General features: G+C 28.5%; 1 protein-coding gene across 2 annotated transcripts in view; it reads right to left on the reverse strand.

Annotated features, from left to right (window-relative positions):
- LOC100167286 (SCY1-like protein 2) overlaps positions 1–16,582 on the reverse strand; it is a 181,351-nt gene that overhangs the window by 55,926 nt on the left and 108,843 nt on the right. For both annotated transcript variants that reach the window (XM_029488421.1, XM_029488420.1), the window contains one exon: positions 2,826–3,191. In XM_029488421.1, coding sequence (XP_029344281.1) covers positions 2,826–3,191 — 366 coding nt within the window. The remainder of the gene's footprint in view (positions 1–2,825; positions 3,192–16,582) is intronic.

A 16,582-nucleotide genomic window follows, 5' to 3' on the forward strand; every position in this document is an offset into this window, starting at 1 on the left:
AAAATATTTTATAACAACTTAGGACTAAGTTATTATTGATAAATTGTATCTGATGTAAATATAATACATTTAGAAATGCATTTAGAAAACGATGACATTAAAAATATGCCTTAGGTCTATTAAAGAATTCTAGTAATGACACAAATAAAGAATTATGTACCCTAAGTCTCTAGACTTCATACATTTAAAATACGCCAGGAATTTATTCTATGAAATATTTTGAAAATATTCCCATACCTAGTCACCATTCTATATATTATTATTGTTTATATTTTGTATTGATTGAAGGATAATATTATAAGAGTCATAAGCATCCGCATATTGTGTTAGGTGCAGACTTGCGATATAATATACATTATAAACTATAATGAATATGATTGTAATAATATTATTGCATTATACGAATATAATATGTTAATTATAATTCAGCAGTAAACTGATGCGAATTTAGTCACTTGAAGCAGATGGAAACAGGATCACTAGCAGACTTGGGTAAAATACTTTTGAAAAGTATTTCAAGTACATATTCCGAAAACTTAAAAAAAAAGTATTCAGAACATGTATTCGAATACTTTATGATAATAATATTCTTAAGTATTTGGAATACTTCACAAAAAGTATTCCAAATATTTTTCGAATACTTTTTTTTATTAAATTTAGATTTCAATAGCAAAATTATTAATCTTTCAATTCTGTGTTTATAAATGAACATTATTATATTCTTGATAAAACACACCTATCTGGCAATGTATAATCTATTAGTTATAAAATATTATATTAAAATTAATATTGAATGTTAATAAAGTATTCCGAATAATGTACTCAGAATACTTGTAAAAAGTATTCAAAATACCGTATTGAATACTTCCAAAAAAAAGTATTTAAAAAGTATTCAGAATACTTAAAAAGTAATTCGAATACTGTATTCGGAATACTACCCAAGTTTGATCACCAGCAATATTTAGAAGTAGATTCGCAGTAGACAGATGTATGCATCGATAAAATAATTTAAACATATTTGACCAAATTGACCAAGAACATAACAACAAGAACATAACCTAATCACAACCTTAATTATGGCTAATTTAAATATACGTATAGTATTAATAAACTAATTAGAAATATGAGGAATTTGTTTTATGCGATGCTAGTAGATGTTTTTTTATTACGAGTTGTTTTCATAAATTCCAACATAAGTCCTTACCTAGGTACATAACTACATTATAAATCTTGAATTATAATAATGCAGTTCACTCGTATATGAAAATTTGTATAGAAACTCTATCGTGCGTTAATATTGTTCAACTTTGGGTCACGTAATCCCAGCTTTTGGTAAAAAGGAAAAAATAAACTGTAATGGTATTAAAATTTGTTACGTCCGTTGGCCAGATTTCATATTAAAACAATACATCTTTGTTACACGATTTATGGGTAGCTGGTCTACATTGGTTTCATCATCATTTTTACTCACTAATAAAATATATAATATTTAATCTTGCGAGAAAATGAATTTATATATTTTACTAATAATTTAGAAAACTTGTAGTACTTAAATGATACACTATATTATAATATATATTGCTTAGTGCAACGGATCCGTGCGAAATTCAATAAAATAATAATTTGCTATATTTATTCTGAGAGTGATTTTAATCATATATTTTAATAAAATATTAAAAACATAGATAATAATAAAAAATAAAAACAATTTTAGAAAAACTTGTGAATAAATTATCTGTTACGTTGTATAATTTATGTAATATTATATGCCAATAATATTGTAACGTATCCTCTCCCCTGTTACATTAATAATAATATATCTATTTTAAATAGGTAGATACGTTAAATAGGCTAATAACAGTTTTGGAAAATTATTAGATATGTTTCATTATTCCACAAATACATATCCTTACAATAATTAAGATATGTGATAATGAGACTACATTTAAAGAAAAAATCGACAAGAATTTCAATAGCTTTTATGACAATCGTATATATTATATTCAGATGATATCTATATACCTACACGAAGTAAAAGAAATTAAAAAAAATTAAATTAAAACTGTTAATAATTTTAAAATTATTGCAAGTTTAATTTTAGAAGGTTATTTGGTAATATATATACTAACTATATTCTTAAATTTCCTGTATTATTGTATACTTTATCATTACTTGTTTTCACGATTATTTACATACAAAATATTGCTGATAGGTATTATACATTTTTTAATATGTTTATTACGAAAGAAACGCAATATTTATAACGATAAAATACGAGTAAGCCGTTATTATTTTTTTTATTACTTTATTAAGCTCGCTAATCTAAACCGTGGTTCATTAATAATATTATAATTTTTAATTAATTCATTTATGAGGACAATAAATAAATAAATCAAACAAATAAATACTTGTTTGAAAAAAAAATTTGAAATTCTATCTCGTAATAGTTTTTAAAAAAATACCACACCTAATGTTTGAACAGCTGAAAATCATAATAGTATATTATGATTAAGATATTTTAACACAATAATAATGCGTCTGCAGTTGACCATTCGTGTATTTATTCCGAAAAATGTCTGTAAAAATAAATGTCAGGTCAGATATGTATAACATGGTGTATATATCAGATCAGATGATAGATGTGCGCTATATTATATCGAACCAGTCATGGTTATCGTATAGGTAACTGTTATGGTATTATTTAAAAAAAAAAAAAAAAACACCTAGGTATCACGGTGTTTCGTCGGTGGTCGTGAACGCGTGGGTATTGATTAATATATTTATTAAAACGCAGCCGTCCAGCATGCGAACACAGTCCAACTCACCTGTCTGATGCCGTACTTGATCTCAAAGTCCAAAAAGTTGTACTCCCTCGCGTGCGCCGGCCGCGGCATGGCCGTGGCCGTGATGATGGACGCACCGGTGGACGGTGGCCCGTTGACGGCCCGGCCACCGACGGACGCCTGGTACGCGAGTATGTTGGCCAGACTGGCGATCACGGGCTCGGCGGCAAATGCGAGCGTGTCGTTGCAGTCCTCCACCGAGTGCACCACCTTCAGTATGAGTTTGGGCTGTCTGAGCATCTCCAGGTAGTGCACGCTCTTCTTCAGTATCTCCGTCACCGTCTCCTTCCGTCTGGGTTTGTGTAGCTTGTCAGCCAATTTTTTTTCGAAAACGAATATCGATACCTCCTGTAAACAAAACAACGCAAATGTCAATTTATCGTAATTTATCAGACGAACTCGACTCGACTCGTGGTGGGTTTCAAGTGGCTTGACTTGGGAATAATATTTGTGTACAAACAAAAATCAGTGTGCCCCCTTCCATCTCAAAACAGTTCTATTGGGCCACAGTTAGGTGTGTAGATATTATAAAATAAAAGATTTGTTGAAAAATCATTTAGATAACTAGTAACTACTATGGTAATGTTTGTGTATTTTCTTTATAGTAGTTATAATAACTATTTTGTTAATTATACGCAAAATACAATAATCTATATAAGTAAGTACCTAGGTAATACGTCATAAGAATATAGGTAATTTACTATTTCATATAAAAATTACATGTTTTAATAATGTACATTTTAGGTAGTAAAATAAATGCCTGTAAAGTGTAAAGTAATAAAAAAAATTCTCCTCAACTTTTATTTTCTGATTTTCCCGATGTATTAATTTGTTTTGCTTTACATTTACCTGTAGATATTCGATGATAAAACCCAACTAGATAAATTAGTTCAAGACATCTTGCTACGCGTTCGGTTATATTTTTAATTTTGATAAGCTCCGCAGAAGGTACTGTATAAAGGAACGTATAGCCAAAAAAATCAATAGGATATGATATAGTGTAAAATATATTTTCTAAATGTCCACTTCATTACTTCACAATACATTGTTGTTTTCAGAATTTTTATAGTTTCATTTTTACTAATATTTTCATAAACACGAAAAACATTATTTTGTTAATAAAGTTTTCTTGTTTTTATAATAATATGTAATTTCTGGTTACAATACAGAAGTCATTATTCTGTTGGTGAATAAGTTATTTTAGTAATGAAAACCGCATTTGAAAGTTTGATATTTTTCAATGTTTGTTTGAATAATTCTTTACACCACTAATTAAAAAAAAAAAATAACTATATTATAATAATGTGATTTGAGTGGCTAAACAATTATTCAAACGCAATTGTATAAAATAAAAATAATAAATAAACATAATAATATGAATATATGGACCGTCCTATATTCTTATCGTAATCTTTCTGAAAGTGTACTTTCGTCCACCACTTGAGTTGAAAATCACTGGTATTGATAATTCATCAAACGCAATAAAAAAAAATTTGATCTAGAATCCACTATTTAAAATAAACAATAGCTATTTCCGTAAATATTAATTTGATGAAATATGTATGGAAATAACAACAGACGCATTATCAGTTTTTCTGTAATACTTTTTAATTTTAATATATCATAGAAAAACGTACAACATAATGTACCCTATCGTATTATTACCATAATACGTTATTTTGATACATAAATAACAAACATTTCTATGAAAATTTTCGCAATTCCAATTGTTATTTTACTCCGATGACTAAAAGTGTTGTAAAAAATCCGAAATGAAATATATTAAAAATAAAAACTATCGCACGACTTAAGTATTACACATGTATTCACAATATAGAAATAAAATAAATGTAATAAACTATACCATGAATTTACACATCATGTATACAATGTGTGCATTTGAATGTTTGAACTATGTTTTTTTTAATTATACATAAATGGAGTAGTTCAAAGTAAGACCAGCAAAAATAAATTATATTTTCATTTCAGTCAATATATTTTTCAATTTTTATAAGTTTTCTTTAAAAAAAAAAAAAAAAATAAAACGCTTTTATATTTAAAAAAAACATATGGTCGATATTCTATATTCGTTATTTTATGATTAATGAATGTTGGGGAAGTAGTTAGTTAATTTAAGTCGCACTGCCACAACAGCAATATTATTAACATAGTAATTTATTCTATTATAACTTATCGTGTAATATTATGTTTCTACTAAAATTGTAAAATAGGGTCTCAGCGAAAACTTTTGTTACATAATAATTAGTAGATATAATATGTTAATTATACCTACATGAGATAAAACTCGCTTTAACTAATGTTATTGGATTTAAAAAAAAATTGTAACAATAAATACACAAATATTAAATAGAGCATAAGTATATGAACTCGTAAATTATTTTTCTTAAAAAATAGAAGGTACATATTTCTATATTGTCTATATCATAAATCCATAATTCAGTTTTGAAAAAAGGTTTATTAAAAATATTATAAAAGTATATTATTGTTATTGATTTAAGTATTATTTGAATACTTAATTCTCAGTTCTGAGTGGATTGACTATTCTTTCGGCAGGGCAATATACACAAAAAAATATTATTTCAGTCATGAATAGTGACATAAGTCAAAATGTTTGAAAACATTTGTTAATAGCATTAATACATACATTTAGAACATCTACAAAGCATATTTAAAAAAAATGTCTTTAACATAGTACTTCTATCAACCAATTTGATTTTTAGTATTTTTTTAAAACCTTAAATAGCTGATTATTAAAATCTGTGTTTTCTGAGTTGTACCTATCACTATTCTATTAGTGGTGCGATAGGTACCTACTCGTAAATTATTTTTCTTGAAAAAATAGAAAATGAATATGTCTATATTGCTGTATTATAATTTATAGCATGGCCGTCGCCCTTCTCAGTTATTTTAATGTATACAATTAAATATTCTATAGAAATGAAAAGTGATATTAATGTTTAATAAAAGTAAAGTATATATAATATATAAATCGGTTTAACTTTCAAGTACCTGCTGGTACTATTAGAACAATTGTAAGTCGCAGTGGGTTTAAACTTTATTATTATTGTTGGAAACAATTTTATACCAATAATGAATTTTCAATTCCATTTGAAGTAACCTATAGAAATATTATAAAGTGGTTTTTTGTAATATAAAATATCATAATACTGCGTGTTTGATAAACTATTGTTGCTTTGGAATTAATATTACAAAATAATCGGTAAAATGTTTGTTTTCCAATTTAAACCCAAACAACTGGTATTGTCTTCAAATTTCCTAAATTGTTTTCTATAGGTAGTTGTATTTAATATTTTGTCACTGAACCACAGCGAGCATAAAATAAATATTCAAAAATCATGAAAAACCAGAGACAATAAATATGACTAGGTAAGGAGAAGACCCTTCGCCAACTAACTTGTGTATTGATATTTATGAGTTTTTTTAGCACAAAGTTTTATTGTGAAACTACAAACAAACAACAAGTCAAATTTATTTTGAACGTTAGTTTTCAAACACCCTTCATCCATAATAAATGTTCCGTATTAATCAAGTATTTGCGTGGTCATTCGTTACACGAGGTTGTCAACTCACGTTATGCGCCATGAAGATTTTAAAATAGGTATAAAAGACAAAAAAAAGCATAGAAACAAGAAACTCATTAAAATCATTGTGTAATATTAACATGACGTGTCAATGGAATAGTTATATAATCGTTTCTTTACTTTTAAAAATCAAAACCATTAACAGACTCTAATCTCAATTATGAAAAAATGCATAACATAATACATTTGATTGGTAGGTGCATCACGTGACAAACATTATTGGGTATGGAAGCAGACCTAAGCGGATGTGTGTGAATTGAAATTTAAAATTGAATTTTTACAAAATACTTTCAGCGCTTAGAAAAACTATAATTAAAATTAGATTTCTACAATGTTGAATATATTAAGTTATTTCACCGTATTGACTGAACCTACTTATTGGTTATTGATTCATTAGCTTCATTTCGTGTTAACTAATTTGCCTTAACTTAAAAAAATCAATACATGATATTATATTCCCAATTTATTATGTTGATTTTTATATTACCTGGAACAATATTTCTGGTTATTACCGTTTAGAATTTTAAGTTCGTAGAATCTATTAAATGCTATTATAAAAATAATCACGCTATGCATTTTTGATAACGAAGAATTTTGGTGTTTTTATGGACAAAAAATAATTTATCATAATATTAATTACTAATAAAATAGGAGAAACATGTATAGCTATTTTATTGATATGTATAGCCTTAAGCACACAGAGTTTGATTCAAACATATTCAACATTCAACACTTATTAATACGATTATTATGGATTGTAGCCGTTTTAATAAATATTTATATTAATTATATTATATATTGGTAGCTGTTGGGTACCTATAATAATACTATACAGTTTTTTTTTTCATTCCCCGCTCATTAAACTGCTGCAGTATTTTTTAAGCAATTACTACTTAGTATTTACTATGATTAGTTGGGTTAAATTTCCAAAACTTTTATTTTGGTAGGTATTTTGTCAATATTATTTATTAATTTATATTTAAATTGTTATGCTTTTATTTATATACCATGAAGATATTACTTTATTAGCCTGTATGTTTGTTTGTAGATTCAAAATTATAAGTGTTGAAGTTGAACAACGTAATAAATACATTAATATTCAGATTTAAATGTGAAGATAGTTCTATACATTCCACAGGCTTTATAAAAATCCATATAGTTTATCACGCATCCACATCCATACGGTATATTATAATAAACTTTAATATCCATTTGATTATCATATATTTTAAAAGATATTTAATGACAATATATTATTGTTTTGTAACTTATTAATTCAAGTTAAGTTAATGGAAATTTTATTTATTAACATAATTTTAAACTTAATTGATATACATATACTCACATGATATGTATAATAATTTAATTTTTAATTTGATTGAAAAAATAAGCGTGGCCGGGATTCATATGACGTCAGCAATGTGAGATTTCCAAAATCAATCGGTTTCAAACTACCTGCGGATTGTACACGTACCTATATGATTTATATTCGAACAATATTCAGTCTGGAAAAATATAACAAATGAAAGTAAAGAAGTGAGACGAACAAATGGTGCTCATCATGGTGTACAATAGCAATCCTCCGCGAGGATCTTTGGTATTTTTTAAAGAAGGGCTCCGACAACACAATACGACAGCCGTTTTTATATTTGCTTTTACAACTGTCTTCCGTGTAAAACGTTCACGTTATTATGATTCGTTTTCCATTGAAAATGTCGTCTCCATATTGACTTCCCAAGACGTGTACGTGGGTATGTTTACAACAGACGTTCTGCAGGTGTCAATGCGAAATCGGGTTGGATCGAATACACGTCGCAGCACATATGTGGCTTGTGGTTACAAAATAATTGACATTATTATATAATAACGCGTTGTTCCGTGGGTGTCACGAGTTATAAAAATAATCGTATAACTGAGAGACTACACTTGAGGGCCACAGTGACCGTTTTTCCAATTTTCTGCAATTCTATAAAAAGTTAAAATTATATTTTATTCAGTCGAACTTGACTGCCTTGAAGTTTTTAAACTCGAAATCGTCGATACGTCGAACTTTTTCCCGTTCTCTGAGATTTTTTATAGTTGCAGTATCCTTGTATAACTCGAGCTTTTTAGCCGGTCCCTTCAACTTCGAGCTAACCAAATCTGACTGTATTTTAGTAACCACCTTAATAATCATAATACTTTTTCAGAAATCTACTGACCGATGTCTATTTAGCGGCGGTGTGTCGATGGGAGGGGGGGGGTTCATATGTGTATTATGTATAAAAAAAAAGGGACTTAAAGCAAGAATATATTCTCAAATCTTGTAGAGTGTCAGATTTCGATAAAAAAATGTTATCAGAAAAAAGAATAGTTCCGATTTTTTATCTTCTTTCAAATATTTGTATAGAAGAATATTTTGTAAAAAAAACTTAATCTCCTTATTTTTAAGGACATATTATTATTAAAATATTGAAAAACGGTGTTCAATATTGGACTTGTAACAAATTGCCCTCTATTATAAAAAAAATAAATTTCAAATTTCGTAGATTCTACAGGTCATTATTCCCCGTAGAGTGTATTTTTTTTGGACAAATGACATTCAAACTTACTGACTCTAATAATTACATCGTCCTGTCACCAAAAACGGTTCGTGTAAGCGGAAATCACATAATAATATAACCTGGTATACGGTTTATATGTTAACTAATGAATCCTGTAGCGAAATCTACTATCACCGTTTTAATTGCTGTATGTGTAGGACATTATTATATAGGTACCTACTAACATTACACGGTCTCTTATTAAAATGAGTAGACCAATTAATAGTAGCTAGTGTAATTTACTAAATACTACACTGGTGTAGTAGAGGAGAGTAATGTTCGATGTACCTAGGTATCCGTAACAAATGTATGCACAATTTGGTCATCTATCGTTGTCAGCCCCCCCCCCCCCCTTCAATCACCACAAAGGTCCTGTGCAACCATGTGAGTTTAGTATATTTATTAACATGTTGATGATTAATAAATTTGGTGTTTGATAAATGAAAATATTATATTAATATTATTATGTATTGTATTACAAAATGAATTAGCTGACGTCGACTATTATCGAAATAACGACATTTAGTAAAAAAAAAATAATCACTTAGATTAATGAAGGGGACATTTCAAATTAATGTTTATATATAACGTTATTTTGGGTATTTTTTTTTACAAACTAAAATTTAACTTTTCATTATTTAGGTAACTCCACAGAAAATTGTGTTAATAAACATTTGTGTGCATTCAGTTCAAGTACTCACCTCATGACATTTTTATATTACCTATCATATTTTTTCCCTTTTTCACCCATATAAATACTCTCCGATGATAAATTATGAATTATAATGGTTAATATAATTGTTTTTATGGTTAAGATTTTAATTTCAAAAGGATATTTTTTATTTTGTACCTAAATAGTTAAATATTATTTATATAATATACTATGTAACAAGTAATACGATACGATCATACGAATATTGTCTAATTTTATCTATATTAAAATGTAAAGATAGTTAAGGTGCCAATAATGAACATAAAAAATTACTATAATTATTAGTTATTGTCAAACTTTTTAGTTTTTTTGTCATTAAAATATCTATATAAAATACCCAGTTAGTTCATATAATAAATAATATAATATGTTATAAATTATAGTCTATCAATAATTTTCTGAAAATACATACACAAGGCTAGCTTATAAAAATATTGCGTGTTTGCTTAAAATGTTAACAAAGGTAAAAGTCCTTAATTTTATATTATTAAATTTATAATTTATGATCGTAAGATGGTAATTTTATTTGTTATAAGTTTTGAATGACATCATAACGAGCTAGTTTCATAGGACTTTCACTCGTGTCTTATTGACACTAATATTTATTTATTACACTAATTTCAAAATAAATATCGCCGATACTCTTTGAATGTACGATTTAAAATGCGAAATTTAATTTTTAAATTTCAATTGTATGTGTTTCCCTAGCTTTTAAATTAATAACGTGACTAAAATAGCTAAAATGATGATCAAAATATTTGGCATATTTATGATTTATAGCACCATTTTATTCTTAAGTTAAATAATATATTAATACGGTATACTCAATGCTGTAACAATAATAGTGTGTTACTATACTTCCATATAAAATTGATTTACATTAGCTATATCAAAAGGAATAATATATAATTAACTGTTTCATGCATCACATAGTCGGTCTTTAACTTAAACTGATCAATATTTATACTGAATAATTCAAAATAAGACATGTGCATCTAGCTGTATACTTAAAAGTAAAGTATGTTATAAATAATTATAACCTTAATAACATATTATTATAATATGATAATTCAGCATCAGTTTCCCAATAAATAAATACTTTTCGATAAAATACCTCCCTCATACATAATATAATATTATTAATAACTATTCAATTTAATTTAATTCGATGCTGAATTCGTTATTTGATTGAAAAATATGTTATCGACTGTATAATATAGTATTTAGATATATTCAATAATATCCACATTGGTTCACAGTTTTACCATAATTTTTTTTTTATCCTTATACAGTTTAGCGGACGGTTTTAAATAAAAAAATAAAAAACGTAATAAAAATCATATAACTTTAATATTGTTTCATATTTATTTTTACAATAAATAAATTTAATGGTTACGTTTCTTTTTAGTTTATACCATTAGGTAATAAAATACAAATCGCATTACACGGTTAAAGAATTGTTTGGGAGTGAAAAATATAATCATTTTTTGTTTTATTATTATTTATTACTATTTCCTACCATTATTATAACTTGTAAAGGTTAGATTAAACAAAAACTATAAGATAATTTTTGATATCTTACAATATTTTGGTCGAGAAAGAATCAAAATGATTTTGCTTGCCTTTCCATTAAACTCCGTCGTAAAAACTTTTTATAAAAATTGAATGATGCTGTAAAAAATTGTATAACGGCGCATTGTATAGGCAATTTCGGTACACTTAATATTGCCATGAATCGCTGATATCTAATAAATAATAATTTTATTATAATTTGGTTGCCTGAACGATTTTGAATTCTTTAAAAAATAAGTAGTTAATTTATTCATAATTATAGCGCAAGCAATTTTAAAATTCTAAATTATATGTACGCATAATCTAAATGAAAAATTACTTTTCCAGAAATCACTCGTTGTTATGACAACCAACAACAGTTATTTTATTTTTAATATACATTATTATTATATTTAATGTAAAATAATTTTATATTCAGATTTTCTACACTTGTATATTATTTTAGCTTTATATTTTTTTTAATTATGTATTTTGACATCGGACTATAAAATAAAAAAAGCTCAATCAACAACTAATACGACTGTTATTGAGTAAGTATAATATTAACGCGTAAATTACAATAAAAAAAATACTTTTTATACTTAAATATGGAAATATTATGCAGTTATAATTTTTCAATTATAAATAATCAATACATTTTACGAGTAGTAAGCTCTTGCAGCAGGGTGTACACGGGTAACATATTAATTTTGACGTGTGTTTTTATTTATATAACTGACCCATTTTGACGTTTTTTACAGTGCTAAGAAAAATTGTGATTTTTAAATTCAATTTAAAATTTGACGTATAATAATAATATTTCGTTAAACAGTTTTAGTTATCATGCAAGGGAACGGTCTTATACAAATCGTTGAAACTATATTTGTGGTTGAAATTTACAATACGAGGGATATACTAACCGTTCAAAAATTAAAAATATCACATTATTATTTTATCGTCTTTGTCACGGATACTATACACGAACCGTCGAGTTGATTACAATATTATATTCTTCAATAACTCCATAATTTATGTAATTTAAGCAATTAACGAGGTTCGTCTCGTTTATCGTCACAATATGACGTACGCACAGTGCGCGCGCACCCCACGTAATATTATTATTATAATCGCCAATGGCAAAACATATACCACTATACCTGCTATATACACTGCACTTGTACAATAATAATTGCCATTGTTATTTTGCGAAGGCGAATGATTAAGACCGTATAATCAGGTCTGCGTGTGAGTTGGCACGCACAAAGAGACGGCGTGTGGAGGACCACCATCCGAGCCCCACGGTACATTACGAGGTCGTGAAAGGGCGGAGGAGGTGTGCAACCCCTCGCGGGGCCATGAGAAGTCGGGGGTCGGTGATTATTATTCGGAAATATAGGGAGGTGGTGGTGGCGACGACGACGACGACGACGACTTAGACTTACGGTCCTTTGCGTGCTACAGTGCATTTTGCGTATACACAATGAAGGCGCGGCGGCGGCGGTCACCATGTTTTGCATTGCTAACACGGAATAACGTAATGGGTTATAAATCTTGTTAGATCGCGTCAAAAGTCACGGGTGGTGGCCACGAGGTGGGTAGCGGTGCGGTGGGGTGGTTGGGAGTTTCCGGACGGCGAATATACCGTGGGACCGGAGGAATTTAATTTCGCGTCCGGACTGCACCCTCCCCGCCGACCCCTGCACTACCCCGCCTGTACACGCTACCGAGGTATACACACAAGTAGCGCTCGCGCTGATAGTCGGCTGCAAAGTTATTATCCCTTGGCCCATTAATACTGTGGTGCCCCCGCACACGCGGTGTTATTGTATTCGGAGGGCGACACGACAAAAACTCGGCCCGGTTTCGCGACGACGACCACTCATTTGTTGAAATAAACGAAAACCGCACAAAAACACTTAGCCGAGGGCACATTATTATGACCACAATTTTACTGATCAAATTCAAAAGCGGATAGCATGTGACGTCACGGCGCGTACGTGCTACACGATAGTCGATAGTTTAAGCTTTCCATCGAACCAACGCTATTATAATGTGTGTCTGACAATTTGACAACGGAATATTTAATTATTAATTTCCCAGCTAAATCAGCTAAATTATTACTAACAGAAATAGCCAAATTCTATAGCGTTTATTGTTTAGGTAAAGGTGACTTCTAAAGTCGTTGAGGATTGACCGACCAACGTTTGGCGTTCCTATACTATTGTAGCTTTTCATATTCTTAAGTTTCTATATAGGTGGCGTGCATCGTTTCCGTTAATAATTTATACTGTAATCGTTTTTGTCAAACATTAAATATGGTTGTAAATCAATTCATGTAAATGTCAACGAACAGTATTATAAAAATTGCTACATCCTAATAGATAGATATTTTTTAAAAATTTTAATTTTGAATGTTAAAATTAATGGAACTGGATACCAAGTACAAATAAACAGTTTTAAATCAAACATCCAAAAATCAATAATATAAATCATTCAAAACAGATTAGTCAACACGAAATCTACGTTAACAAAGTACCTCTTATACTAATAGTTATTCCTGTATGGATTTCTGAAAACGGTACCTGCTATAGCTATGTTCTGGTACATTATACCTAAGTACGTCTAGATTTGGTGAAAATTAATAACTTCCGATGACACGATTATAACTCAATTCTATTTTATTAAAAGGAATTTTATAAAGATATACGCAATATTATGGTACGCTAAAAAAATATTTGTTACTTAGAAGTTATGATTTAAAATATTGTTTTCATTTCTCCATCACGTATTCCATTTGACATCTTATAAAAATATTATTGCAATAATAATATCAAAGGCAGTTGTTTGAATAAACAGTATGCTAGTGCAGCTATTAAGGTTATATGGAATAGAATATTAATATAATAATAGCATAATATGGTATATAAAATATGAATGCATAACCACTTCATTTCTGAAGCATTATTTTATAAGAACCGAAGGCCAAACGTTAAGAAGATAATAATATTGTAAACATTTTGATATTTTTCTCTCTTGAAAAGTAGAAATTCACTTTACTTCTATCGTATTATATAAATGTTTATATTTTGTATAATCACCTATATAAATTATACATATTATATTGATTGTATCGTATCTACAGGTATTATTTAACCAACAATAAAAAACGGTAAATCACAGTAAGTCCAATGTTGGCCCCTATTTTTAAGGTTTACGTGATCATGTTATTACTATAGTGCAGGGGTGGTCAATCCATGGCTAGAAATTCTCATGTGGCTCAGGTCATAGACTCATGCGCAGTGTTGTGCGCAGATAATTTTAAAGCTATCTAGATGAGATAACAGATAAATTAATTAAACAATTTTAAAAAATACCTAGATACAATATAAGATAACTTAATTTTTATTCAGATACAAAAATACGGTTAATTTTACAGTTCTAGGGTTTTAAAGACGTCGAAAATCAAATTGTAATATATACGCCTATTACCTACAAATATTCATTAAACTATAGTTAAGATTATTTGTTATAATATTATATAAAAAAAAAACAATATAGTTTAAATTGAATTTGAATAAAAAACAGAAGAATGTTTTAACACATATTAATTTGATATCTTATATTATTATTTACGATGGTTGAGAACCTTATTTTAGCATCGGCTCTTGGGTCTTACATATTTTTTGTTATCGCATTGTGGGGCCCACGACTCTCTTATCACTGTCCATCCCGTGGGCCTCCCAGATGGAGGGGGGAGGGGCGACAGCCTCCCATAACTCGTGAGATGTTTTTTTTTTTGATAATAGATAAATACATTGTATACATTTTTTTGAATTGTTTCTACGCTGATTATACAGACCATTGCTACAAATATCAAACATATAGATTTTATAAGTATATAGGTAGAAAGTTTTTGTTTAGCAATGAGGTATTTAAGATTAACCATTCCCCCTCCCAATCTAATTGACCTGTTTAAGTCCCTCCCTGGGCCATCCATTGAATAGAACATTATTACAATAATAACATAATATGGAAGATATGCAATATATATAACCATTTTATTCTTAAAGCGCTTATAAGAACCAAAAGCAAAATGCCAAAGTGAAGAAGATAATATTATGAACATTTTAATTTTCCTCTACTGGAAAGACATAAATTCAATGAAACGTCATTTATTCATAAATTATTAAACAACAAAATAAGTTGTTCTGAAATACTTGATAAGGTAAGCTGGCAACGTTGTTGTATTGTTTCGCGTTTTAGACATTTTATTATATTTAATATTGACTTTTTATCGTATTTACGATAATTGAGAACCTATTTTTTTCTGCAGCTTTTGGCTTTTATATAGTTTTTAATATACTATTGTGCTGCTCACGACTCCTTTATCGCTGGCCACCCTGGAAATATACTTGCACTAGGTTACCCCATGTATTTATTTTTGCCAATAATAAATAAAAATTATTTTATGATTCGAAATGTGTTCAAATAGTTATTTAATATTCGGTGTAATGGTATTCAAAAATAGAAAAAATAGAAAAAAAGAAAAGAATTAATTTTAAATCGGTAGATAGTAATAAGTTACGGTTTTTAACTAATTGTTAGCTACAGAAATAAACAAATATATGGTTATTATTTCAATACGTGAGTAAAAAATTTAGCGACCAAATTATATCAATTAATATAGGTTAAAATTATATTATCCAATTGTTATAATAATTACAATTTTATTTTGCGTACTAGTAGCAACCATTTTATATGTATATGAAAAAGTACTAATTTCTACTAATTTCTATAATTACTATTTTAATCTGTAACTAACGGCAACCATTTATAAAAAACGGAAAAAAATTTCGATTTTCATCGTGAATCTTAAAATCTTTATATTATTTCTCTTTAAAAAGCGAATTTTTGATAAATCCTTTCTCAGTGCACCATTACATGGTGGTAGAAAGCTACTGTCAAAATGTAAAGTCCCAGGCTATCACATAATTTTGGCTCTGCGTTGATCATTCTTAGACATTTCGTAGACATTCTTATCGATAAGACTACGCCCACAATAATAATTGGTCTCTGAAATGGTTATATTTTCGATTTAATGAAAGGTAATTCGCGTCGTATAATCTGTACAAAGTCCGTACGCGATATCAAGTATAGTTTCACTTCAGCCTTACGGCCCTATACTAAGTGGCATCGGGTCGTTTCAATTGGACATTATCTGTTTGACTATCGTCTTATCGTTGGTTTTTATAAACCACTCCGTGAATTAGT

The sequence above is a fragment of the Acyrthosiphon pisum genome, chromosome A1, assembly GCF_005508785.2.
Source record: "Acyrthosiphon pisum isolate AL4f chromosome A1, pea_aphid_22Mar2018_4r6ur, whole genome shotgun sequence".
Classification (NCBI taxonomy): domain Eukaryota; kingdom Metazoa; phylum Arthropoda; class Insecta; order Hemiptera; family Aphididae; genus Acyrthosiphon; species Acyrthosiphon pisum.